The sequence below is a fragment of the Gambusia affinis genome, linkage group LG06 (assembly GCF_019740435.1).
Source record: "Gambusia affinis linkage group LG06, SWU_Gaff_1.0, whole genome shotgun sequence".
Taxonomy (NCBI): Eukaryota; Metazoa; Chordata; class Actinopteri; order Cyprinodontiformes; family Poeciliidae; genus Gambusia; species Gambusia affinis.
In genome coordinates this window covers 25,215,607-25,243,071 of record NC_057873.1, presented here as the reverse complement: position 1 = coordinate 25,243,071, position 27,465 = coordinate 25,215,607, and the positions used below count along the sequence as shown (strand labels likewise).

Here is a 27,465-nt window from a genome sequence, read left to right as displayed (position 1 = left end):
TTAAGTTTGATACGGAGCATATGATTTGGATTGAAGTCTTGACACTGATTGGATCGTTCTGCATTCTGATAAGAACGAATGTCTCACTTATGTTTTCAAAATAATGCATCATTTTCCCCTCTAAAATAATGAACTTTTGTTTGTCCAAAATCCCACAGAGAGGCAGATTTTCAGTGTGACAAATTGGCCTGTCATGATAACAAGTTTTGTTTTTGTTGTTTTGAGACCATTATCAAATGATAAATTGATATTAGTATTATATTGGAAATTCACCCTCTCAAAACCAATCATTTTTTGTAAAGAGCACTTAGCCGTCATACTCTCATATCCAAAATAAAACAACAACCAAAAACAATGGACAAAACGGAAACAAATAAGACACACAACCAAAACCGTAAATAAAATGGATTATGATGTCGCTATAAACAAAATTGCCCTTAAAGGAACCCATTTCAATGCATCGCAGTTGCTTCAATGCTTAATGTGACAACATATCTTAAAGAGAAAGCTCACATGTCGGTAAATCATTCTGCAGTAGCCGACACATTTTCAAATCTGGACGAGTCACATCAACCTTCTCCTTGTTCCCTCAGGGTCCCGAGCACGATTTGAAGACAGTGCTCCTCGGATAGTGGAGGACCCTTCCGACTTGATCGTCTCCAAGGGGGAGCCCGCCACCCTCAACTGCAAGGCGGAGGGCCGGCCCACGCCCGGCATAGAGTGGTACAAAGACGGCGAGCGCGTGGAGACCGACAGGGATGACCCGCGCTCCCACCGCATGCTCCTGCCCAGCGGCTCCCTCTTCTTTCTGCGCATCGTTCACGGACGCAGGAGCAGACCGGACGAGGGCGTTTACACCTGCGTGGCCCGCAACCCGCTGGGAGAGGCCATCAGTCGCAACGCATCACTGGAGGTCGCTGGTAAGGCTCTGTTTATGATAGTCAGCTTAAAGTAGGAGCTGTGTTTCACTGTTCTGTCAATTTGGGAGCTAATTATGCTGTTCATGGAGATAAATTGACTATATGCTACGTTCATTGAGAAGTAATAATGTATTTCTCAATGAACCACAACACAATGCATTGAGTTATAAAGGTGTTTTTCATTATACTATGCATTTTTTGTTGCTACAGATGCATGTAGGATACATGTTACTTGACCTCATTTGTGACAATAGAAGAGCTCACTTATAGCTAAAACTAGCACACATCCATCCAGCATTGTGTGGTATCACGGGTTTTCCAGGCACAAGGAGCCATTTTATAGAACAATCAAGTCATTACCTTCAGTTGTGCTGGATATATCGAACGTGACTTAAAGACATTTGACTTTGCAAAGTGACGCCTCAAAATTTGGCTTCTGTCTCTTTAAGAAGCTCCTGGTCTTTCCGACACTTTGCCTTCAGCACGTCATCACAGACTCTTTTACACCAGGTGTTTTGCTAATTGCTGCTGCTGCTGCTAGTCTGGAGGATCTGAGTGGAGAGATGCTCTGTGAGGCGGAGGCTCGACTGGAGACTGCAGCTTTAAGGAGGAGCTTTGTGGAAATAGGCGGGGCTTTTTGGGAGCAAGGGTTTAGACACCTCTAAATGGTTGCCATTAGAGATTGAAGGATTTCTCAATTAAAGCAACGCTCCAGGTATGTTTTTTGTAACGTAATAACATTAAAACATGATGTAAAGCTCAAAAAAAGTCCATTTTACATAATATCTCCCTTCTAAATAAAGTAAATGTTAGTTTTGGGGGGGTTTTTGCAAGTCATAACAGGGATTTTAAATGCATCTTTTAGGTTAGTTTGTTAGTTTTTTCTCTTGACTATATAGTGTAAGAGTGAAAATAGGAGTTATAAAAATGGAAATGTTTATTCTGAAAGGCTTCCCGGATGGAAGGGGGGGAGCGAACGTTTAGGGTAACGGCTGATGGAGTAGCGGAGAAGAAATTAAATGTTCGACTTTGAGAAAGAGCTCAATTGTTTCTGTGGATTATTCTACAAAGGAGAATCACAGTACCTGGACACCCACGAGTCTTACAATAGTTTTAGATATAAAGTACATTAAAAGCTCGGACAAAACCTGGACGTCTTGGTGATGTGAAGAGATAAGGAAATCTTCATGTTTCATCCAAACATGATTGAGCTGAAACCCAAACCTGTGATCTAGTTGTTTCTGGCTCATATCTGCTCGGCGACTTTTATTTATCCTGCCTGTGTTGATCGACTGTAATTTCCAAATACACACTCTGGTGTTCTGTTCACACTTCAGCTGCTCATTCTTAAGCCAAATGTGGTTACAAAAAATAAGTATGAACAATTTAAGCAGAGCCAGTAAAACTTTAAAATCACACAAAGATTACTTCTCATACATCTGTCTATGTGTGTTTGCTCATTTAAAGTTGCTAAACATGTTACAAGCAACTACCCATGAAAATATAAAAGTCGCAGTCATCATTTTGAGGCTAATTTTCCATCTCAGGCTTTTTTGCAAAGCTTTGACCTACTGATATTGATTTTATGATTATTATTCAAGTTTTCTTTTAAGATTTCTTATCTACAACAATCTTACTATTTTCTCAAGCATTCACACTCTTAGCAGTCATTAAATATTATGAAAACAGAGGCACAATCTCACTTTGCAGGTTGCTGTGAACAGGCTTTTGCTTTTCTTTCAAGTGAAGAAAATAATTTTGATGGTAACTTCATGTTCATGTGGAATCTTGTATGAGCATGTAGCATGGCTAGCTAAATGCAAACAAAACATCCAGCACATTTGGAGGAAATGTTCGTCTTAAAGTGAGACACCAGAGCAACTTTGCTGTGATGTATAATCTGCTAAAGTCTCAGTATTTCTTGGAAAGACATCACACTAACAAATTGTTGACTTTACCATAGAAAATAGTTCTTGTTTAAACATCTTGTTCTCAAAAATATATACATCATGTTAACCATGTGTTGACAAGCAGTCAAGCTAAAAACTGTCCTAAAAGGGACTTGACAGTTTTTTTTTTTTTTTTTTCTTTTTGTGCAAATGGATAAATGGGAATAAATTGTTTCCTCCTCTCAGGTTTTAGTTTTCAAGGGCAGCTACTTTACAGACTGGATGGAGGTTATAGAAACTGATAAGCTTACAAAAAGTTTCTCGGCTGAAATGTAGAGAACAGTCATAATTATTTCACTATAAAACAGATGAGTAGCAATTTTTCTTAGCCTTGCTAACATATTACAACATATTGATGATGCATATACTAATGTTACATTCGATACAATTCGTATTTATTTATTCTTATTCTGATTTTGATGTAAAAACACTCTAGTGAGTGTAGTTTTGTGCAAAACGTGTGAAGCTGTGAATGTGCCGTTGTTTTGCTGCTTGCTTGACTGCTTTGCTAATTGTGGTACAGTTTTAATCTCACCCTGTCAAAATTACAAGAAAACTGTACAAAATCTGAACAGTGTGATGGAAAACATAGATGTTTTGAAAGTCTTACTTTTTCAAAACGTAATTTGTGGTACCAAGAATTAGCCTGTTCTACTCAATCCGTCCGTTTAATTTATAGCACATTTCAGCAGCTTGGCAGTTCTAAGTGCTTTACATCGTGAACACGTAAACCATCACATTGTCAGCAGCTGCTAAAATCATCAATACACATAACAATGTTTCATTTGTTATGCGTCAAAATAAACTACACAGAACTTTCTCTACTTTAGCTTCTGATTTTGATGATTAAAGCTGAAATTAATCATTTATATCGAAGACTGACGGTCACCAGGACAGCTTCACGTCTCCGGACCTTCAAAAATCCGGGCTAAAGCTCCTGTATCTCAGCAGCTGCCGCTCCCATTGCGTCGGCCGCTGAGCTGCCTGGGGTGAGCTTCCTCATATGTCGGTGAAAGAGCCGGGGCACGTGCCATTGTCTCCCCTCTCCCGCTAATTGTGCCAGCGTGTCTCGGCCCCGGGCTGAACCGCGGCGCTCCTTGGCACGAGGGAATGGATTAGTCAGTGAGTTGATTAGGGGAAGGAGCAAAACAGATTAGCAAGGGCGAATAGTCCTCGTTAAAAAAACACAAAACAGCAATTCGAGCCCAGTCTTATCTCCCACCGTGCTGAGGTTTTCCTTGCCGGCACACAGTGAAGGCGTGTGGGTGTGTGTGTGTGTGTGTGTGTGTGTGTTTTATGGCTGGCTGACCTCATCAGCAGCTGTGTCCTAAAATAAAGACTCGCTCCGGAGATATAATATATATCAGGAACCACAAGCTCGTGCAGCTCTGGGAGCCCAACATCACTCGGATGCTGTCATACTGCCTCCTTTTTGAATTTGTTGATGATGAAATTGAGCTTTTTTATTTATTTTTTCTTCTACTGCTTCTTCTTCTTGCAGCACACTGAGATGGAAGAAGGGATGATTCACCTGCAGGCGCCGAGTGACTAACAGCATTAATAAGTGCCTGTTTTGTTCTAATCTCTGTGCCCGCAGTCATTCGGGGGCATATGCTAAGACGGCGCGCCGGTGGTCCTACTGTCCTCTTTCCCTTCGTGTGAGGTCTGACTGTGGGGTAAAATCTGACCCAATTAGCTGAGGCAGGGCAGAGGGAGGAAGAGGGGTGGGGGGTGAATGCGGGTGTTAAAGACCAGCCTTAAGCTGGTGGTCTGGCAGAAACGTGTGAGGCGAGGGTCTGAGAAACAACAGGTGGGAGGAGGAAGAGCTCCAAACTCCCACTGAGCGGTAATTAATACCAACGCATCTGTTCAGCTGTTCCAGCTCAGAGGAGGGATCAAGAGATTGCTAACCTGCTTTTAACAACACGAGTAATTCGTTCTTGCCTGCGGACGGTGCATAATGCATGAGGCTGCATGACTAAGACTTTCTACACTGCCTCACATTTCGCTGCTCCGTGCCTCCTTTCGTCTAATTACTGCAGAAACGGGACTTATTCCGCCGAACCGCGGGGCGTTGTTTTGCGATCGCAGATTGCAGAGGCTTCACGCCGAGAAGATTTCTCTGTTTTCCTTTAGGTTTCCGAGCGCACTCTTTTCTAATGCAAGGGCAGGCAGAAATGATATTCCGGCGCACCGCAGGGTAACAAAAACATTGTTGTTTAACTTGTCTTTGCTTTATCTGTTAAAGATAATAAATTGGAGGTCTGTCACAGTTGGAGAAAAGGAAGTGAAGAAGAGTTTAGCAGTAGCAGATGTAAAGTAAACCCAGTTTTCCCACATGTGGCGCCTTGCAAACGTACTCGGGAATTTATACCGCGTTTTAGTGCGATTTTGTGTGACTTGAACAAAGTAGAGCACAACTTTGGAGAGGAAATCTTTTTAGAAAACTGCGGTGTGGTTATCCAGCCCTTTTTATCCCACACTGCTGTGTTGAATCCAGTGAAACCAGTTGCTCTCAGATGTCCCATAATTCAGAAATCTGCAAGGTCTCTGAATTATCATGCGATATATCTGTTCTGTGAAAGTTTGTTGGAGAACATTGTAGAACAAAAAGTTATTATGAAGGCCAAGAAACAGGACAGAGCTGTATTGAGAACATCTCAATGAGAAATTGGCCGTTGCAAGTTACCAAATAACCAGTCTTTCTAGCTAGCTGTTGTGTCAAAGAGTCCATATTTATTGGTCTGTGTACGAAATGACCTAACAGCTAACATGACCTTCGTAGCATCGTTCCTGATTAGTGGTAGATTAGTTCACAAAGCTGTATAAAGTCCTAAAAGCCTATTTAATTCCATAAAACAAGATAATATAGACAGAGGAATGGGATATTATCAACTCACATCAAATGGCTGCTCTCTTGGCAGTAAAAACCCCCAAAAACAAAATAAAATAAAAATGTGTTATGCAGTGAGGAAGGTACTTTCCCCACCCAGCATCAGTTTAAGTGGCAGTAACTGAGGAAATGGCGGGTGTTTGCTCTTTGGGTAATGAATTTTTTAACTCGTGGAGGTCTCATAAATTTAAAACCACCCCTAGAGTTTTCAAAAGAGAGTTTCCTATTCATTACATCATCACAATGTGAAGTGTGCAGGATGAGGGGCAACCTGTGGGTGGGGACTGGAAGCACTTATGTGCTTTTTGGCTGCACATAAAAACAATCAAATTGGAAAGCTTTGTGGTTCAGGTTGGAAGAAAACTCGGTTCCCGTCAGCATCTTTCTTTTAAATTCATCTTTATTCTACCCAATTTATGGCACTTTTTAAAAAAAAAGTAATCTCCATTTTTCATCTGTGTGTTTATAAATGAGGGGCTGCAGAGAAACACAGTTGGCAGCACTGTTGCCTCCTGGGTTTTTAGCGGACTTGGCGAAGCTTTAACGTGTTTCTCAAACTTTTTCAGACCGAGCACCACTTGACCCATCTAACAAACACTTATGGACCACCTAACTCGAAATTACCCCCACAACAGCGCATCATCCTGATATGTACAGCCTGAAATGAAAACAATTGTCTCTTAATGCACTTATTAAGTGAGTTGTTCATCTTAATGGGAAACCCACGATCAAGTCTGCTCTACATGAGTTATTTACAGATTCTGAAAGTGTAGCTTCTAAGATTTCCAATGACCTCAAATACAAGGAAATTAAAAAAAAAAGTTCTTTACTATACTGAGTGTTGCTAATGACATTAGTAACATTTCAGGGCTAATTGTGATTTAGGAGCACAATTAAAGAAAAACAAACTTGAGATGTTTGGGCAGAAACTAAAATCCTCTTCTTGCACTATTAAATATAGAAATTCTCCACCCATTTCTATAAATTGTATTTATCTATTGTGTTGTTCTAAATCATTTTTAGTTAAATAAAAGTAACAATAGCTGTTGATGTGTGAGTAGAGCGTTGTAAGCTAGCAAAGTCGTAAAAACAAAAAGCAAAGAACAGTTCTCACCAACTTAGACTCGTTCACGACTTAAAGCCAATCAAAAGAATCAAATCGCTCATGAACGACTCATCAAACCACTCAGCTGGTACAACTTTGTTTCCTCTGATCATATAATATTCCTGGAGTGGTTTTCTTTTCTCTGTTATCTTGAACTTCTCTTTTGAGTGACCCGGTTTTAAGCCACTCACCCATTATTATTATAACCAATTATAACCTGATAATTGGTTATTATTTTCTGCATTTGTGAACAAATACAAAGACTAAACTCAGCATCAAATCGTAGCTATGGCAACACAGCAATTAAGCAAAGATTAACTTTTATAGATTTACAAAGTATACTTGCCATTTTCTTTGAGTTTTATCTGAAATGTTAAAATGTTTGAAGTCATTCTAATGTGTGAAACCAGTAAGCCAAATTTAATTGTATTCTCATTCTCAATAAACCAATGATAATTTTTTTTTTAGATATATGCTCTGTGTTTAACTTCAAGCATATATGTAAAGGTTTCTGGGGCCGGCTCATACCTTGGGCATACCTTAATTTTATACCTTGGGTTTATACCTTGGGCCGGCTTATACCTTAATGGCTCACCTTGGGCATACCAATGGGCTTATACCTTGGGCGGCTATGCTTGGGTCGCTCATACCTTGGGCCGGTTTCATACCTAATGGGCATACCTTGGGCCGGCTCATACCTTGGGCCGGCTTATACCTTGGGCCGGCTCATACCTTGGGCCGGCTTATACCTTGGGCCGGCTCTACCAGCTCCAGCCAGCCAGCATCTTCATGGTCTCATACTTTTGTTTTTGGGCCCATATGAAACCTGTTTAATAGTATTCTTATTCTCAATAAGTGAGAATATCCCTGTTTATCCCTGGCACACAGAAACCATTTCCTTTCTTGAGCGATATGATGGATACGATCATTTAAAACAGAATATTAAATATCACTGTGTGATCTGGAAAGTGTAGCACAGGACGAACCCGGCTTGTGGAAGTTCAAAATTCTCTTCCTGATCATTTTTGGTGATTTATTTAACTTTTCATGATGTCACACCAGGCCACAGCCGAGTGTCTGAAGTGTTGGATAAAAATTTGCACCCACAAGCAAGACTCTGTTTCTCCCAGATGCTGCGAATTAAGTTTTGCGAGTGCTTCAAAGACTCATGGCATCGTCATCTGGGGGTTGCTACATTTTTTATGACGTGGTAATATTGGCGTCGGACTTCGCAAAGAGAATAATCAGTGTCTTTTCTGTTCAAGGCATGAAAATTGGAGCAGGAACAAGATAAGACAATCCTTCAGTCCATTAACAACAATGGGACGTCTTGTGCTCATGTTTGTTTTAAAATCCCTTTTAACTTCCATCACAAGCAGGATAAACCACACATGGTTACAGTTTTGATCTCCTCCTCCAAACTATTGAGAAAGTAAACAAATCTGTAATGTTATGCCTTGTATCCCTGCTTTATGAAATTAAAAACTACTGAAATTTCCTGGGTTTTGTACAAACATGAACTCCCATTAAACAGCTATTTGTGTTTTATAAGAAAAAAATGTATTTGTTGTTTTGTTTTTTTTGCACAAATCCACCAGCTGTCTCCAAAAAAATAATCTCCGCTTTTCTCTGTCAATCCTTCAGCTCGTCCTTGTTTGTCTGGATAAATTATCCCTGAAAGAAGCTTTTCGAAAGGTGAAGTTAAATATTTTTAATACGACTGCATTGTAAAAAAAAAAAAAAAAAAAAAAATGAAACGGATGAACATAGTATTTTTTTGTGTGTGTGAATGCTGCGTGTGTTCGTCAGGTTTCTCTCATGTTTTCTCTGCGAACGCATTATTCCACCCACCTGTAATCATCTTCTCTGAAAGTTGTTCCGGGAGCTTCGGGGGAGAAACGAATGATGTTTGAACACGATCTTTCGTACCTTCATTGGATAAATCTCCTCGCAAACATCAAAACGATTTCATATTTTCAGATTATAACGAGCAACCTGAGGAGCTTACATTGTCCATTGCTTAATTTGATTCGTTTTGTTCTCGGAGTTGGACATGAAGTACTTGGAAAAAGCCGACATACGGAGGACAGGTCGTTTAGCTCCATGAACACACAGCTGGCGTGGTTTCTTTTAACAGTTTGTGTTGCAGTTCAGAATAGGATAAAAACTGTGCTTGTATTTGACTACTTTAAAACTTCTTCTTGTTTGGCCAAAAGAATAAAAACAGGAAATATGGATTATTTGCCAAAAATGTCAAATCTTGAGAAAGTTCAGCTGGAAGAAATTGTCTCTTTTACTCCTGAATTTCGAGTAAATCTACAAGAACTCAAGTCGCTGAATGGATTGGGTCTTTTTTTCTTGTTAAATTCAAAATTACAGTAAATTTAAAGGTTAAATGATTCTAATGCTTCAAAGAAGTTCTGCTTTTTGCAGCATTGGTTTCTCCATAGCATGCCATAGTAACGGGGTTTTGCATTGTCGAGAAATGCCAGGAGCAGTCGTCATTCTGGTTTTTTTCTTTCTTTTTTTGTCCTTGAATTTCAATGTAAGCCGCCAGTAACCGGCTGAGTTTCCTGACTTGTTGTGGAAGTGAATAATGAGGCAGCGGGAGCAGACTAGAGATCCATCGTTTTTCCAACTGGGAAGGAGAGAGAGGGGTGTAAAAAAAATAAAAATAAAAATAATAATGCTAAAAAAAAACTACGGTGTTGCCTGTTTCAGAATCCTGAATGTGAACTTCCCCGCCCGTGTAGCAGGCGGTCACATGGTGTCGAAGGATAAAAAAAATGAAGTAGGGCAAATGAAAAATAAAAGTTGCTTAAAAGGCTTTAGAGCCAGATGTTCCTCTTACTCCTGATGAGGGATTACGAAGGAGGCAAAGTTCTGTGTGGGGGATTTCCTGTCTTTCCCTGCATTGTGTTCTCCTCTCTGAAGAGAATCTGCAGGTTTACATCCTTCTCGTCGGATGGGATTGCACCTAAGCGACGCGGGGATTCATTTCTCACAAACCAATCCCTGCTGCCGTAGCTCATCTGAAACCAATCAGTGTTTGTTCACATTGCGCTGCTGCTGCTGCTGCCGTCAGCTTCTAATTAAAACATGATCCCGGTTTTAAAAACTGAGCTACTTATGACCGAGGCCGTCTATTGGAGGCAATTTCTTTCCCCCAGAGTAGTTTCACCTTCCCCATCAGCGCAATCAGACAATGGGTGGATTAAAGCAATCCCTCTCCTCTGCGGACGATGCCTCCATTAGCTACAACAGTCCTCAGCGTTATAACTATGGGATTAGGCCGACCGTCTAACCGTTTTACAACTCATAAATTAATGAACAATGGCAGCAAACGGTTTGCAGAATCTGCGACACCTGCACCGCAGCCGACCCTGCTGGGTGTTGTTCACAAACACAGTTCAGTTCAGCTCAAAGAGATCAAAACTGAAATAGTTCACATCTCTGTTTCACAACCTAAACATTCTGGACCAAATGCAGCTCCACTGTGAACTAGTTTATGTTTATTTACTTGTCATTTACAGGTGAAGTTGTCTGCAAAAATATCTGTTCCTCAGTTGGCTTGAATATCGCTTCATCATCAAAATCACATCACGAATTATTACAATGTGCCCACATGCGGTGGGTGATAAATAATCGCGCCTCAGCGGCCCTCCACCACCTCGCTTTATGTTTGGTGTTTGTGCTGGGATGGAGTTGTACAAATACTTTGGTGAACCAAGAAAGTCCAATCTTTATCAAAAGCTAGATTCTGATTTTGCAACATTTTTTTTTTTTTTAGAAAGACACAGGTTCTAAGATTACTAAAGAGTGCATTCACAACAATCCTGTTTAATCTGCGTTATTCTAACTCTAGTTCGTTGGTCTAACACGTCCGGCCTAATCGGGGAGGTGTGACTCAATCAAACTTTGATGTGGATCAAACCAGCCAACCCTGGTTTGCCTGAAAACGGTTGACGTGAACTCTGGCACTGTTCAAACACAGGTGGAACGGAGACCGCTCCAAAAGCAGCAAGGAAACTGCAGGGCAGTGCATTTTGGGAAAACACAGCCAAAATAAACACAAGAGTCTAACACTAGCAGGAGAAATGGGTTGTGCAATCCTACAACTGCTGAAATCTGATGCTACTCTATTTTTGTTTTTACTGTCTGAAAAAGGAAGTTGTGCTAATGTCTTCTTTGGTGGTTCTCGTGTTATTCACTTCAGTAATTCTTGGTGCAGCGCCACCACAGGCCAGAGGAGGAACAGGTTTTCAATTGGTTTGGATTATTTGACACAGCACAATGTGAAAGCAAACGGCTTCAGCTGAAAATGTAACGAGTGTTGCAATTTTAAATCTGCAGTGCCATCAGGTGTGAAAACACCCTAAATGTAATCTCAAATATATAAAAGACCAAACAACACCGTTGTGTTTTCATCCGGTTGGAGTTGGAACCTGGCAATGACCAGAGCATGTTTACAATTTCCTCACATGTAAAAGCTCAGCATTCAAAGGATGAGAACTTCCTCTGTACCAGGTTTGCATGGAAAGAAAAAGAAAAATGAGAAGGAATATCAATTTGCACAAGTGTTTGGGTGCAACAGTGTAGCTTCATGCAGTGTACTCAGTGGTCAACCAAATCCTAGCCGTGAATAAAGGAAACAAAGCAGTGAGAGACTGTTCAGCTTCCAGCAGCTGTTCACTCCATGCTTCAGCTTTGTGTAAGTCGCTTTCAGGAAGCTTAAAAAACATATTTACAGAAGGTTAAAACATTATTACATTTCTACTTCTCCAAAAACATATTTAAACGTCTGGTCGATAAATTGTCCTTGAAGTTAGTGCAATAAAAGATAATGTTATTGTTTTAAGGCCTTTTTCAAGTAATATAATAGTAATGGCATAATGATAAAAATACAAGAACACATTCTCAAATATCAATAGACTTTAAATTCAAATGAACCTTCAACACTGGAACTGAAAGACATCTAAAATATCCAAAATGGATACAGAAATACAGAAACAACCAGGAAAATGAATTATGAGGTCTCTGAAAGAAAAACTGTCCTTCAACATTAAGGGGCCAGTTGGGACCAAAACGAAAGACTGAAGACTGTTGACAACCAGTTCTTGTTAGAAAAAGAAAAATGACAAATCATGCAAATAAAAATAGTTGAGTTTGTTTTAATTCATCATGCGATTAATTGATTTATTGCTTATTGCGACAAGCCGCTGCACAAATTCATAGTTCAGCTTGTCTTTAGGGTTGAAGCTCTTTGATTTTATTTACATTTCCTAATTGTAAATAAATTAGGAACATTATGATAATTAATGTTTCAGTTATCATTTCCACTTAAAAGCTAAAAGTCGGGGCGCGCAGTGGTGGTGTAGGGGATAGCGCGACCCACATTTGGAGGCCTTCAGTCCTCGACGCGGCGGTTGCGGGTTCGATTCCCGGACCCGGCCGACGTTTGCTGCATGTCTTCCCCCTTCCTGTCAGCCTACGTTTGAATATGGGACACTAGAGCCAACAAAAAAAACCCTGGCGGGAAAAAAAAAGAAAAAAAAAGCTAAAAGTCGTGTTACAAACTCTCCCAAAGAACGTGCAATGACATTACCTTGTCCTTTCTGTGTGAATAATCGGTTTTCCTCTGTAATGCTCTTTTTTTTGAAACACCAACAGATGGCCCTTCTGCTGCGCTAAACACCAAATAATAGGAATAGATATCACTTAGAAATCAAGCGATGAATATTCTGAGGGAGATTAAATCTCCTAATCTGTATATCCATGAAATATTAAAGTCGCCACGGTGAACGGCCGCTCCCGGAACAGCAGAAATAAGGACGGGACTCATTTAGCTTTGTTTAAGCTCACAGGGAGTGTGAAGGTTTGCCTGCGCAGAGGCGGGTGGGGAGGGTTAGGCCTCGCTTGCCCTGAGGTAGCTGCGCTGTGTGTCTGAGCCCAGCGTGGATGGAGCAGAGCAAGAGGAGATTACTCCGCAAACCCAGTCGCATTATGTCTGTGAAGATACTGCAGACAGTAGCCCCTCGGGAAGCAGGGAAGAGGCGGGGGGGCTTATTTTCTCTACTGTTTCTGACGAGATGGATCGATTTGGCGGCGGAGTCATGATCACACACAAACATCCCTGGGAAGCTCTGACCGGGGTGGCAGGATTTAACGCCGCAGCAGGAGAGAGGATCACATTATCTTTAACTAGACTTCAAACACATTTTCGAGGTCCGTGATGTCAGGATTTCACTCCGTTCCTGAGCTTGTGTTTCAGCACTCGGATATCCCGCTTTACAGAGGGTTGGGTCTTACAGACTTGGGGGATCAAAAGCTGAGGTGGCTGCATGTAGAAATGCAGTTTGTTCATCTGGTTCCGTGAGTTCAGTGCCTTGGAAACGCAGTTGTACCTGTTGACCAGGGGTGTCCAAAGTGGGTCCTGGAGGGCCGGCGTCCTGCATGTTTTAGTTCTCTCCCTGTTTTAACGCACCTGGATCCAATGATGGCTCGTTAGACGGCCTAAGAAGAACATTGACATGCTGAAAAGGTTGTTACTACCACCAGTAAGAACGACTGATAGAAGCTGATGAACAGAAACAGGAACTAGCGGAAAAGAGCAGAGCAGCATGGAAGCTAAAGCTAATAAAACACGCTGAGCAACACAACATGTAGCAAACCTGCAAAGAATAAATAGAAATCCATTGAATGCCTCCACTGGTTTTAGTGCAGCCATATTTACCCTCTCATTTTTATCTTCTGTGAAGATTTCCAGACTGGCCTGTGGGATGAGGATAAGTTTTCAGCTTTCTTCTCTGTGGCAGATGTTTGCACATGACAACCTCTCAGATTGAACCACGGTCACATAATCACCTGCGCTTAGACAACTTATTTGACTATGAATAATAATTCACCCTCACTGCAGGCTAATGAGAAATTTAATGATGTCGAACAGGTTACAAATTTACATTTTGATGAGGCATGTCACTTTTGTTTATCAAATGTCACAGGTTTTTTTTTCTTTTTCTTCCAATTTTCCCTCTGAATAAAGAGGATCAGCTCCTAATGCTGTCAACAAAGTTCAGATAAATTAGGGTGGGACTGAAAAAAGGGGAGTCAATAAGGTAAATGCGTCGACTGATCTTCATTCCAGAGGAAAATTTCCTCCAGTTTTGGAATATTTATTGCTGATTACTGAGGAAGTTCTCAGATGCCGACCCCTTCTGACTGCATCCACAAAACGTCTGCAGCTCCTGCAATGATGTTTTAACAGAATAATTTCAGCACTGATATTGTGTGTGCACTAAAATAAATAATTTAAGTACGGTAGAGCTCTAAACTCTGAGATACTTTTGAAAAATTTCCCAGTTGAATTCATTTGGTCAAGGCATGCGACATTGAGAGCGTTCTCATTTTTTATCTGCTTTTAAAATGTTTCAGATTTTCGGTGGCATAAAAAGAATGGCTTTCCTGGTGTTCTGGCTGTGAATGTGTTTTAAAACAGGATCAAGCTTTCTTCTGCTGAAAGCTTTTCAAAGAGTCAAAATTCATGTTTTCAATATTTAACTGTACAAAACGTTGTTTATTGGTATGTGACTGTGAGGTTGTTTCCAAAAAACGTTCATGGCATTCGCAGAAAATGGCAAGATGAAAAGCCTGGGTCACATGAAGCGGCAGAGTTTATTTTAAAAAATTTTTTTACTGTTGATGGTAGCATAACAAAGTGGAAACAACTGAAACAGAGATTTGCCATGCAAGTTTCAGCTGAAGGCATGAAAATTCCCAGCTGAGCTTAAAGTCCACTCAAGTCAAATTTATTTCTTTTTTAGTCTGTGCAAGCAAATTAATTTCTATATTTTTTTTCTCTAGATTTGGACGTGATGGGAATTTAGTAGAAAACTAGCAGAAAATGAATAAATAACTTTAACTGAATCAGTACATGACTGTCTGACACTTTGTGCAAGACAGCAGCTGATCTGAGTAAAAAATATTTTAATTCTATTTTACAAATCTGTGTGCGTAAAAATAAATGAGTGTAAAAATAAATGTTTTTGGTGTAATTTTGTCATTAAGTCATACATGTAGCACTGCAAGCATTGTTATTTGTTCCATATTGATTCAATCCATATGTAGCAACATGTTATGTGTTGGGTCGCAAACCGGGATATTAAAGTATAATTTTTCTCTCTCCATTTAGTTTCATTGTCATTATTTTTCTTAGGAAACCATTTTTCTCTCAGTCCATCACTCAACAAAGTGGCCACGCATTTCTGGCAGCTCTGGACAGAACCTGTCCATAACGTCAACACAGCCACAGGCAGCACTTGTGTCAAAGTCTCCAGGCTTGCACTAAGAAAAAAAAAGAAAAGAAAAATAAATCAACTTGCGTTGAGGCCTTTTGGATTTCAAATCTCACCGAAATTGCCAGAATATCATGGTGCCGGGTTATGCTGCCGAGCATCCGGCAAGCACACCTCTTTGATAGTTCGGGATGACAGGACCTATCTACCACCTCCGGAGCTGTCATCGTAGGACGCAGAAGAAAAGGAAGCCGAACAGCGCGGTAGAGGAAGTGTGCTCGCTGTGGCAACGGGAGGCAGAAATATTGGCAAATAGTTGGATCCTGCGTCTGGCACCGTTTCATCGTTGTTGTGCAGTCGACATTTTCCTACAAAACGCGCTTTTCTGTTTTGAGTAAGATATCAAGTCGCTTCAAATCAAAGAGTTTGAGTCCAAGTCAAGTCATGAGTCTTCGGTGTGAAAGTCGAGTCTGAAGCCTGAAAATCTGAGTCCACGCCTCTGCCATAAAGCTTGTGTGCGCAAGTCCTCAACCAGATAAAAGACCTTTGGGACGAATGGTCAAATATTCCCTTCACCCGCTCCTAAACTTCCTGGAAGGCATTTCCAGTGCAGACAGGTCTGCTGTACCTGCAACTCCGTCACAAAGCCTAGATATAAACCAGAGGATGTGATTAGTTTAGTTGTTTGACTCACCGTTAGTGTTTCAGTTGCGTGTGGACGTTTGTCGATTACCAATCTGCCGAATCTGATTTTGGCCGGTACTGATTTTTATTTGTTCTAAAATATATTGAGAAATTCACTGAGTTAGCAACAGTGGGGTAACTTTTGTAGATTTGACCTGGTGGGCCGGTCTGACTGGCCCACACCTTTCTCACAGAACAGCTGAAGAGGACTGGTTGATTTTTAGAGCTTTAATATCGTCTTCACTTTGGCCCCAATTAAGGAAACTGGGCCAAATTTAAGCCAAATTTATTGGCTGACCAATTTGTCGGCACACCTCTAGTTTCAGTGATAATTTTGAATAGGTGCCATCTTTAGGGCTGAATAAGAGAAACTGCACTTCTGTGGTATTAAAGTTATACACACAAGGTTAAAATATCTGGAGCTTAAAAAGTGACCTCTTACAAAGAAAAGAGATTTGACATAAAAAAAAAATGCAGTAAAATCAAGCACTGAAAAGCAAAACGGTGCCATTGTAAAACCTACTACAATAGTCACAAAGTCAATAACTAGTCAGTTTATAAAGGTAATAATGAAGATAGTCATAAAATCAAAACCCTTTCAGGTGGTTGAGTGATACAACCAGCAGGTGGGACGAGTGGAAAACTGGAGGATCCATGAAGGAGCCTGGTGGTCCGTTGATGTGCCCTTCTAAAATTTCATTTTATATTTTTTTACAGTTTATAGTGCTTGGTAGAAATTTCTTAATTTAATAGTTTATTTTACCACTGCCCCCATTTTTGTCATTTTGCTTGAATTAAATCTCACATCAGTAGCTCTGTGCTGCACAAGGTGTCTGGTTTTTTTCCACTTGATCACCTGCAGCGGCGTTGAAAACTTGTCACAAACTAAAGCTGGAGAGTATCATCATAAGTTGTTCAATGGGTTTGTTTATTTATTTCAGTGACAAGGCTTTTATTTCCAATGTCTGATTTCTCAATGCCAAATCTTCCCTCCTCCCCAACAGCAGTGGAAGCTGTCACTGTTGTAGCTCCATAAAAATACAGCTAAAAAAGGATTTCAGTTTTTTCTCCCAAAATAATAACAGTAGTAAGAAATTATCTGGAGATGTGCGAAGCAGCTGGTAAAAAAAAAAAAAAAATCCCTGCCCCCGGCAGCGACTCATCTTGAAAACATGAAAGGCCAACTTTTCTCTCCTAATGCCACATTAGAGTGCCGGGAAGCGACGTTATAATTTAATTCATTCATTCATTTCCCATATCGCTCCTCGTGTCATTGTGCTTCGTGGAAAGCAAAATTGAAAGGGTTTCATTAAAAAGCCACGGAATAATTGGAATGTGACAGGACGGCGAACGGGGTCTTTTTCTTCCTAAAGGTTAAAGCTGAGAACTCGTCGCTTCATTTGTGCAGCCGGCAGCCAGCAGGAAGTTACTTTTCTTCCCTCGCATGCGATTCCACCTGTGCTGGGGGGAAAATCTCCCTTACAATCACTTAAGTCTTCAGACTGTTTTCAGAGCTGAATAAGTGAAACGTGTGACTCAGCTCGCCGCAGCAAATACTTTGATCAGCTGACTGAAAGGGCTGTAAAGGGATCAACATTTAGTGTTTTGACACAGTTTGCGCATTGGTGGAAAAGCACGAGCTCTTTTATCTCTGTATCAGCGAGAGATGACTAAATTATTAATGAGCGTGTAAAAGGAAACTGCATTGATTGATTAGGCTGAAATAAAACACTTTGTTTTGAAAAAAAAAAAGAAAAACAGAGAGAATAAAGAACCCTGCTGCGGTCCGACAGGACGAGGCAAACCCGCTGTCTGCCACTGTCTGCGTGTGTTTGAAAGTGTAAGGCTGTCAGCGCCTTAAAAATACGAGTTTCCATTTGTACAGGAGTCTCTCTCTTTCTCCCTCTTTTCCTCTCTTGAGAAGGCTCGGTTCACGGTTCAAGCCGAGGCTTTCATCTGTCAATCACAGGAAAAGATTAGAGGATATCAGAGGTCGCCGTGTCAAACCTCTCATCCTGTCCTCATCTGCAGGGTTGCTCCGATTCCGAGGGATCGGCTTTCTCGCTCACTGCTGACTCCAGCCGCCACAGAAGAGTGAATTAAATCTCTTCTTCAGCGCTGGAGCAGTTTTTTTTTTACTCTCTCACGTGTTGGCTAAATTATAAATGCGCCCTTATTATTTGTTTGCTTCATGTTGAACTGAAGGATGTGCATTATTCAGTCTGGCCTGACAGCAGAAGAAGAGGAAAACCAGGACGTGGGAGTGGGGAAACATGAAGGATGTTCAAGGGGGATTTGAGCAGTCATGCATGTGCAATAATGAACTTTCTCAATCCCAAACAGGAGGCTCGATCAAGCCTGAAAAGGAAAAAATGTGGCAGCTACTTCCAAGACAAACAAACCGATGATGTTTTGATGAAGCTGGTTGTATGTTTGACCTGCTGGCTCCCCGTCTGTGTGTTTTAATGCATCAGACCCCCCGCAGAGCCTTTCAAGCTAATCGAGTTTTGCCTCTGCGTGTCGTCTTCTCTTTCAGTCCTGAGAGATGATTTCCGGCAGGCCCCAAGCGACGTGGTGGTGGCCGCCGGAGAGCCCGCGGTGCTGGAGTGCGTGCCCCCACGGGGTCACCCCGAACCCTCCGTCTTCTGGAAACGCAACAACGCCCGCGTCAGCAGCAAAGACGGCCGCATCACGGTGAGCACAAACGCAGGAACACGAATTTAAACTCTCTCTTTTTGATGATAATATATCCATGAATACTTGATATATTATCAAGTATTATAACTCCCTAACAAGAGTTATAACTCTTGTTAGGGAGAAATGATTCTGTGTTTTTCTGTCTCTCTTGTAGCTGTTTGCATGCTCACACACACACACACACACACACACACACACACACACACACACACACGCAAATGCACATGTGAGGTTAAGGAGATGACTTCATAAAGGAACATGCTCTAGAAAAGGAACTGGAAATTGGTGCCATTTCATGTGTTTCCCTTATGGAAGCATGGTGATGGACCAGCGCTGTAGTTTGGCCTTAATAAATTGGACAGATGATTTCAACTTGCTGAATCTTCCTGAACTTCCTACATTACAAACAGGAGCTGGATAAGGAAAAACCTCCAACACGCTATTAGAGGACCAACAAAGAATTGGCTTCATTTTCCAAATTCATCCACAGAACGGCTACAGCATTTCCAGCTCCTGTGGTCTTTGTCGAGTAATAGAATATGTTATTCATTTCTAATCACTTTTTGTCAGTAAATCAGGCTGTTATGAATTGAAAAAAGTGCTATTCAGGATATTGTTAACTTAGTGCCTGAACTCACGTGTTGGCTAAATTATAAATGCTAACATTTATAATTGGCACTGATTACCCTTAGTAACATTGGTAACCAATGGTAACCAATGTTGCAACACATGGTAAAAGAGTTCATCTTTTACCATGTGTTCTTTTACTTCGACTTGTCAGCTACAGTAATGTTCTATCAAATAAAATCCAATAAAATGCCCTGAGTTTTGAGGTCATATCATGACTACGTGGTGAAAAGTTCCAGGGATGTGAACATTTTTGTTAGGGGCTGTAACTATTAGCAAATCCAAACCAGATTTGATCTTAGCTTGACTGTGGAGTTTATTTCAATTATTTTTTTCTCTAAATGAAATTGTTTTATTAAAAAACTAATATTGAGACAGGGATGTGCACTATTTTTGTACAAAAAATAATATAAAATTAGCTGTCGTAGTGATGCAGCAAAACCCAATGAACTATCTAAAGTTTGTAGTTTGAGTATCAGACCTGTACATTTCTGCACTTCCTGACTAGTAAAAGATAATCTAATTCTTTACAACCTATGATTTCTTCTGCATTTATTGTAGCAGAACAAAAAGCAGAAATGTATTTTAGCTGACTCATAGTAAGCTCAAAGCAATAGCTAATGTCACTTTGAACAAAACACAGAGAAAAGGATTTATCTAACTTTTCTCACCTTGACCCTCATGTATAATGTGGCATTCGAAGTCAAGGAGAGATGTTTTTTTACAAAAGGGAGAGATATTCATTTAGAATATCTCTAAATGATATTTTGAATATCATTTAGAATATGATTTCTAAATGAAAATCATATTATAACTATAATTGAAACCTGAATTATAGTTTCAAAAGACTATAATTCAGGGCAGACATGTTGTTATCCTGTAAAATGTTTGGATCCCTGTCGTCCTCTTCCCTCATGTGTAAAACCCGGAGATGACTGCGAGATTGCTGAAAGTATACTTTTGAAATACAGGCAGTGGCTGTCTAAGGGCAGGAGAAACTTTATTTTAACACACACATAGTTCACTGGGTCGCTTGTAGGAAAACCACAAGGATTCACGTGTTGTTTTGATATAAAATATTCATAATTTATTCCTGGAAAGCTTTCCTAATATGGATTTTTGCCATCAAAGGATGAAACGATCCAGGATACGTGAGACATCAGGAGACTCTGAGCTGAGCTGTCATTCTATGCTGATGTTCTCCTTTAGATGCGAGGGGGCAAGCTGATGATCTCCCCCACCAGGAAGAGCGACGCCGGCATGTATGTGTGTGTGGGAACCAACATGGTGGGAGAGAGGGACAGCGATCCTGCCGAGCTGGTCGTTTACGGTAAAAACTCCAACCGATTCCTTCAGTTTAAAACATAATTTTTTGGCGTGCTGCGGTGGCGTAGGGGACAGCGTGACCCACGTTTGGAGGCCTTGAGTTCTCGACGCGGCCGTCGCGGGTTCAATTCCCCCCACCGGTCTGCAGAAAATTTACAAAGGGTTTACCGGTCCGCTGTATTAAAAAGGTTGGGGACCACTGATATAAGGGATGCTAGAGCCCACAAATAAAAACCCCCGTAATTTTTCAAACCATTAAACAAATGTTAACATCAAACAAAAATGACCAGACTAAATAAATCATGATCTATAAAGGGCAAAACTCTGTCCCTATGTGGAAATTACATTTCCCCTAAAACAAAACCACTGTTTGCTATTATTCTAACTTTTATTAAGGGTTGTCAGTAACTGGGAATGAGTCTTTAAAGTCACTGTGGAGAAACTGTGACTTACTCTCTTTTGGAGAAGTATTTTTAAAGTCACAACATTTCAGTGATGATTTTTATTAGGCCACTCCAAAATCTGACTAGCTTTCTATCCATCCGTCTGTCTGTCTGTCTGTCTGTCTGTCTGTCTGTCTGTCTAGCTAGCTAGCTTCACCATTCCTTTTTTGGGAAAGGTTCATCACAGCAATGACTCTCACTATTTACTTGAGACTCAGAGCCTAAGAGACGACGTAGCCATAATTTCAAATAGCCAGCTAGCTTACTAACTTACCTAGATAGATAGCTTACATAGGCAGATAGCTAGCTAATGATGGTAGCTAGCTAGGGTGGTGCTAGTTTCACCTTTCCTTTGGGGAAAGGTTTGTCACAGTTATGGACAACGACGCTCAATGTTTACCTGAGACCCGCAGACTAAGAAATGACTGTGAATTCCTTCCAGACTGACGTCTATAACGTGTTGGAGCACAATGCGGTATTGTAGTGTACTTTATGTTGCCAGACAGGTTTGAGTTAAGCACTTATCGATCTTTTAGTGAGTTGTAGATAATCTAACAGTAAACAATTTGGTGAATTGTTGTGACTTAAAATGATGGAATTATATTTTTAAATAGGGACGTCTTTCAGATAAAATCATTTGAAAACTCGTTTTCATGTTTCCAAAGCTGAACCTAGAAATCTGTGAGGAGTTTTGCACTTTTACAGCATTCCAGCTTATTCTGCCCAATAATTGATATTGTGTGGACATGCATAATGCCGCCTCTGCACCTGCAGAACGTCCGGTGTTGGTACGGCGCCCGGTAAACCAGGTGGTCATGGAGGAAGAGACTGTGGACTTCCTGTGTGAGGTCCACGGCGATCCTGCTCCCACCGTGCGATGGCGGCGAGAGGAAGGGGAGCTTCCTCGTGGGAGGTGAGACCCAGAAGGGATGTGCACAAACCGCTGAAGAAACGTATGCTAGAAATAGATCTATCACACATTTGCAGCAGGTTTGATCTTTAATTATTTTCTTTCTGTTAGTTTAGCTTGTGGAAAAGTTCAAAGAGCATTCATTGGTGGAAACAACCCAGCATTGAACAGTTTCGTCATTTTTTTCTGTTACAATACATAGACAGGCTGAGGCTATCATGGTTTAGTTCTTAAAACATGTTTGTTTACACAAAATACCAGATAAAAAGCTCCTGACGTCATCATGGAAAGAGTTGTACCTTTATTCAGTTTATGTTGGGTAAATTTCATCAGCACAAACTCTGCACTCTTTTCTATTGCTAGTCTTTGGAGCTTTGCTTCAATATATTCCTGCCATTTATATCTGAGTTTTCTTGCATTTAGATGAGTTTTGTATAAAAATCCTCTAAAATATTCCAAGGAAAAGTAAAACCTATAGCATCTGTAGTTTTGTATGGGAATTACATCATATTATCTTCACTCTAATTTCATACTATTTGAACTCATTTCTTTAAATACGCTAAATGGACCTAGTTTACTCACTGCATGCTCTGTATTGACATTGATTGCCAGATGTTTAAATGTATATTTGAACACAATTGCAATTATTTTAATCATAAAGCCTGATTCAGTCTGGCTTTTTTTCTCGATTTATCACCTTTTCCAGGACATTTTATTTGTTTCCAGAAATTTCCTCCAAAAAAAAAAACAAAAAAAAAAAAATCATGGCTTCAGATTGAGTGACAGGGAGGAGGTGAATCTTATCTTGTCCTACCAGCAGATTGCTTTTTTCACTTTGTGCAGTTAGTATTTTATTTATGTTTTGTGTGAGTGTGTCCACCCTGTTAGCCTTTTCCGTATCTCCCTTTCGCTTCGTCCCCAGATTTGAAATCCGCAACGGCAACAACCTGCGTTTGTTCCGCGTGAAGGAGCAGGATGAAGGGACGTACACCTGCACATCTGAGAACAGCGTGGGCAAGACGGAAGCCTCGGCCATGCTGCAGGTCCACGGTGAGAACACGCGCTTCTCATACCGAGTAACGGCCGCACGCAGACGCGTACTTGAGTATGCACTAAAGGAGCTCCCAATCCAGGGCCTTCCATGCCTGTGAGGTCACGTGACGGCTCTATTAATATAAATCCTGCTGCCGTTTTTTTTTTTCCTTTTTCTTTTTTTTTGGTCCGATGATTGCTGTGTTTTCAGACGCGAGCATCTGTGTGGGTCCGACGGTGGTGCCAGCAGCTTATGTTAAACCGTATGGATTACGCTGTTTGACAGATGTTTGATGGATGTGTACTTTCACTCACTGCCAGAGAGCAGTCACAGTATTAATAAGACACGACTCCCCCTTTCTCTCTTGCTCTCTCTCTCTCTCTCCTCAAGTCTCTTTATCTCCCCTTTCTCTCCGCCTAACTCTCAGTGCCCTTTCTCTCCCCACACACTCGTCATGCGTCTTGGTTTGAATAGTCTGCGATGACTTCATTCACTAATGCCTTTATCACAGCGAATGAAATCCAAACAGTTTTCTATTCAACCTTCTTTCTTGCTCTCTTTCTTTCTTCTTTTTTTGTAAACACTTTTCCGTGTGTTTTATTTTCTGGCTCAGTGTTCCATCCATTTCATCAGTTTTCACCCATCACTTTTCAAGCCCTATTATCATTCCACTTCACTCAGTCCACAAGATCTAATTCTTATCTAAGAAAGAGAGAAAAAAAAGGACATTCGTGTGTCTCGGTAATTTAAGTTATTTTCTGTCTGTTATTCCTAATGGTTTTTAAAAGCAACAATCAGTGCCTAATGGTGTAAATAAGTCCCTCCATTAGGTGCTGACACATTGACAGCGTGTATGTTGCTGCAGTAAGGCATAAGGAAGCCCCAGACTGTGTAACACCAGATTAAGGACTCCTTCTACACACATCTGCCTTGTCCAAGGCAGTGTGTCAGGATAATGTGACACCATGCAAATCCTGCCTTGGGTTGCAGCTACAAGCAGCAGAAAGTGGAGCTGAAAAGTGTTTTAATCATAACTCAACCAATGTCTCAGAGTTAAATAATGACATAGCTTTACTTTGATGTGGTTATGCTTTAAACTATGATAGAGAAGCATGCGGGATTTAAAATATAAGCAACATGAGCTTCCCCTTAAGAGGAAATGAAAGCTTTTGGGTGACAGAAAGAATAAAGAAGCTTATAAATCAATTCTCAAAAAAAAAAAGAAATCTTTTAAAGTGCGGGGCAGAAGTAATTGTGTTCTGGAACGTTGTCAAATTTTTGCGTTACGGCCGCGACCTTAAACGCCTCATGACTTCTGTCGCCTCTAGCAGGTTTTCCCCTCCTCCCTGCTGCAGTATGTAACCTTTAACAAATATTATTATTTATTTTTTTAATTTGAAACAATTACCATGTTGTTATAGCTTAACATGAGACAGCCTTGATTTTTTTTACACAGATAATCTGTGAAAAAAATCAAGCTCCTTTGCCTCCTCCCTGCAGAAATACACCACTCAATCAAAACAACCAATCAGAGCCTGGAGGAGGATCTTAGCGCAGTCAATCAAGCTTGTATATGTGCTGCTGCCCCCAGCCGCCACTGTTGTGAATGCTCAGGCTAGCTAGCATAGATATCGATGACGGTGGATAAACAGTTTTTCTATAATGGCAATTTGCTACACAAGCATGATTGACGGCATTAAATCCCTCCTTCTGGCTCTGATTGGTTTATTTCTGCAGATGGCAGAAAGGAGAAGAGGCAGAGGACCTCATTATTTTTTTTTAAATGTTTATTTAGATTAGATTTTATTTAGACCTTCAACTACACAAATACAACAAGGCAACACAATTAATCTTTTTTCACATATCATTATTCTCTTATTGTCGTGACAAAGTGACCGTTTCAACAAATATGTAAAAAAATGTTCTTTATAAAAGTTACTGCAGCTTTAAGGCAGCTTTTGTTCAGCAAAGGCTTTCTTCTAGACAAATTTGTAAATTTGACAGTTGCCATGGTGACAGATTCTCCAACACTAGCTGTGGATCTCTGCAGCTCATCCAGAGTCACCATGCGTCTCTTGGTTGCTTCTCTGAATAATTCCCTCTTTGTCCAACCTGATCATGAACTGAATGTGTTTAAAGCTCCTTTACAACTTAATCTTGCTTTAAACTCCGGCACATCTTCATTCCTAACCTGTGTGATTTGTTCCTTTTCATTATGCTTCTTCTTCTTTTCTTTTTTTTTTTACTGATTCTCTCCAGCAGATGTCTGAGGGCTTCACTGAACAGCTGTGTTTAGAACGCTAATAATAAATTTCACTCAGGTAGACTCTATTGACTAGTAATGTTACCTCTGAAAGCAGTTTGTTGTCCTGGATTTGATCTCGGAGAACACAAACATTTTGTAAAGTCTTTTTCTTATTCAGGCTCCTGCTGACAGCCGGAGATAGGCGCCCACAACCCTGCATGCATTAACTTGGTGCAGAAAATGGAGGATGGATAGATGACTTCCTTTCTTCCCACTTTGCAAATTTGCAGTTATTTATATTGTCTAGTTCATGGATGTTTTTGATTGTAACATGACAAAACTTGAACAAAACAAACTAAAATCATGAGCAATGAGCTCTGCATAGATTGATTTTTGTGCCCCCTCGTCATCATTATGTAGGTTTCATTTTTCTGCTCTTCCAATAGTTTGTTGTTTTGAATTCTTTGCCTCGACTGCAGTCAGGGAAAAACCAGGTGACATCTCGGTGAACCCCTCAGATATACAGCTTAAAAAGAAAGTGATTTAATCCCCCTAGTCTGTCACAAAACTAAACAACACAATAGCTAGGCAGTATCCCAGAATGCCCTGCGACAATAAAGAGAAAAACACAATTTGAGTGAAGAAAATACAAATGAAAACGTGCAGAGGACTAAATTGAGAATCTTAAATGGTACAAAAATGTTCAACATGGCTGAGTGAAGCAAAAGGAGTAAGAACTACTGTTCCTCTAGCTGAACCTGTAGGATTTAAAGTTTATAACACGCATTTATTCAGTTATAAATTAACTAGAAAAGCCATTAATGGATCACCCAGTGGCTCTCCAATCAAATCTGGTGCGTCCCAGCAGGAATCATCATTCACTCGTCTGTGTGTATCTGTGTTGGTCCTGTGATGAGATGTTGATATTTGTTGTGTACATTGGGATTTTAATAATCATAATTCAAAATTTTAGGGCCTAAAGTGTTTCGATTGCTCTAAAAAAAAAAAAACTCGCCATCATTTGTAGTCTAATTTGTCTCCAAGACCTTTATGATAAGAAGAGCTATCAGAACATAATTCAGAATATTTTTTCTAACCAAATATTCATAGTTGACCTATTGGAGGCGCAGGTTTCTCAGCTGCTGTAAATCAGGTTTTACTCTTATTATACGAAGAGAAAATGTTTGCTCGAGTTCACAGCCTTTCGCTTGCTTTTGCTTTTAGCACATTTACCTCATCCAGCGTTACTCAAACATCAGCCTCTGCGCGTATATTTCCTACAGAATGCCGATATTTACCCTGACTCTGAGATTTTTAAAAATGCTACATGGTCCATTACTGAATGAGGTGGAAACAAATAAAAGAAATAAAACAGAGCGTTCAATGCGTTCAGCCTTACAGAAAATACAGTTTACCTTTTATTCTGCTCACACATACATCTCTGCTTTTTTTTTATTTTGTGGTAAATACCTCACTGACACTGAAAACAGCCGACTTTGAGTTGTATTACTTAAGCCCCCGTGACCTGATAGAACTTAAGTAATGCAGTTTGGTCGAGTCCAGTCACTGGCGAACTTCTGTAAGCAGTTTTTGTCCTTCTTGATTAATCATCGAGGGCAAGTTTCTGCCATCTGTGTCAATTTAATTGACAAAGTTTCAGGGCGTGGCGCATTGTTAAGTTTGTGAACGATCTTGATAAGTGTGAATTTACAGAACTTTGCATATTAGTGAAATAGGAGAAATCTAATTCTGTTGATGACAAATGTCACATTTTTTGACTGACATTGAAGCTTCTAAGGTAAATAAACTAAATATTATTCCTTTATTTACAGTTTGAATAAACTGTAAGATGGCTCATATGATGCAAACGACCCAGTTTTATTGGTTTTCGCGCCAGTGTTTTTAATATTTTGTGGATTTACCTCGTGTTTTGGGTTGTGAATCAACTTTTAGACTACGGTTATTTGTCTTAAAGCTACAGTAGAGAAGTATATATATATATATACTTTTTAACATATTTGTTAAAACTGCCATTATACATTACTATGTAGACAAAAATCAAGCTACTCTACCTTCTCTCTGCGATTCTACTGTCATCTGTAGAAATACTTTGGGTCTGAAACAACCAATCAGAGCCAGGAGAAGGGCCTTAGTGTTGTCAATCAGGCTTGTAGAGGTGCTGCTCACACCCTCCCCTCTTGCTCTCTGCTACAATGCAGCTTCTTCCTGATGGCAAGTATGTAAAAACCATATTTTTTTAAATAAAAGCTACATTCTGCAGCTTTAAGTCAGTATATAGTTTATTCCTTTAGTCAGGATGATGTTATTGGACCAGTGTTGCT

At 40.3% G+C, this 27,465-nt stretch overlaps 1 protein-coding gene across 5 annotated transcripts in view; it reads left to right on the top strand.

Moving 5' to 3' along the window:
- Positions 1-27,465, top strand: part of zgc:77784 (uncharacterized protein LOC402947 homolog) — a 90,508-nt gene that overhangs the window by 14,964 nt on the left and 48,079 nt on the right. For all 5 annotated transcript variants that reach the window (XM_044119085.1, XM_044119084.1, XM_044119082.1 and 2 more), the window contains 5 exons: positions 594-920; positions 18,379-18,536; positions 20,376-20,496; positions 21,710-21,848; positions 22,768-22,895. In XM_044119085.1, coding sequence (XP_043975020.1) covers positions 594-920; positions 18,379-18,536; positions 20,376-20,496; positions 21,710-21,848; positions 22,768-22,895 — 873 coding nt within the window. The remainder of the gene's footprint in view (positions 1-593; positions 921-18,378; positions 18,537-20,375; positions 20,497-21,709; positions 21,849-22,767; positions 22,896-27,465) is intronic.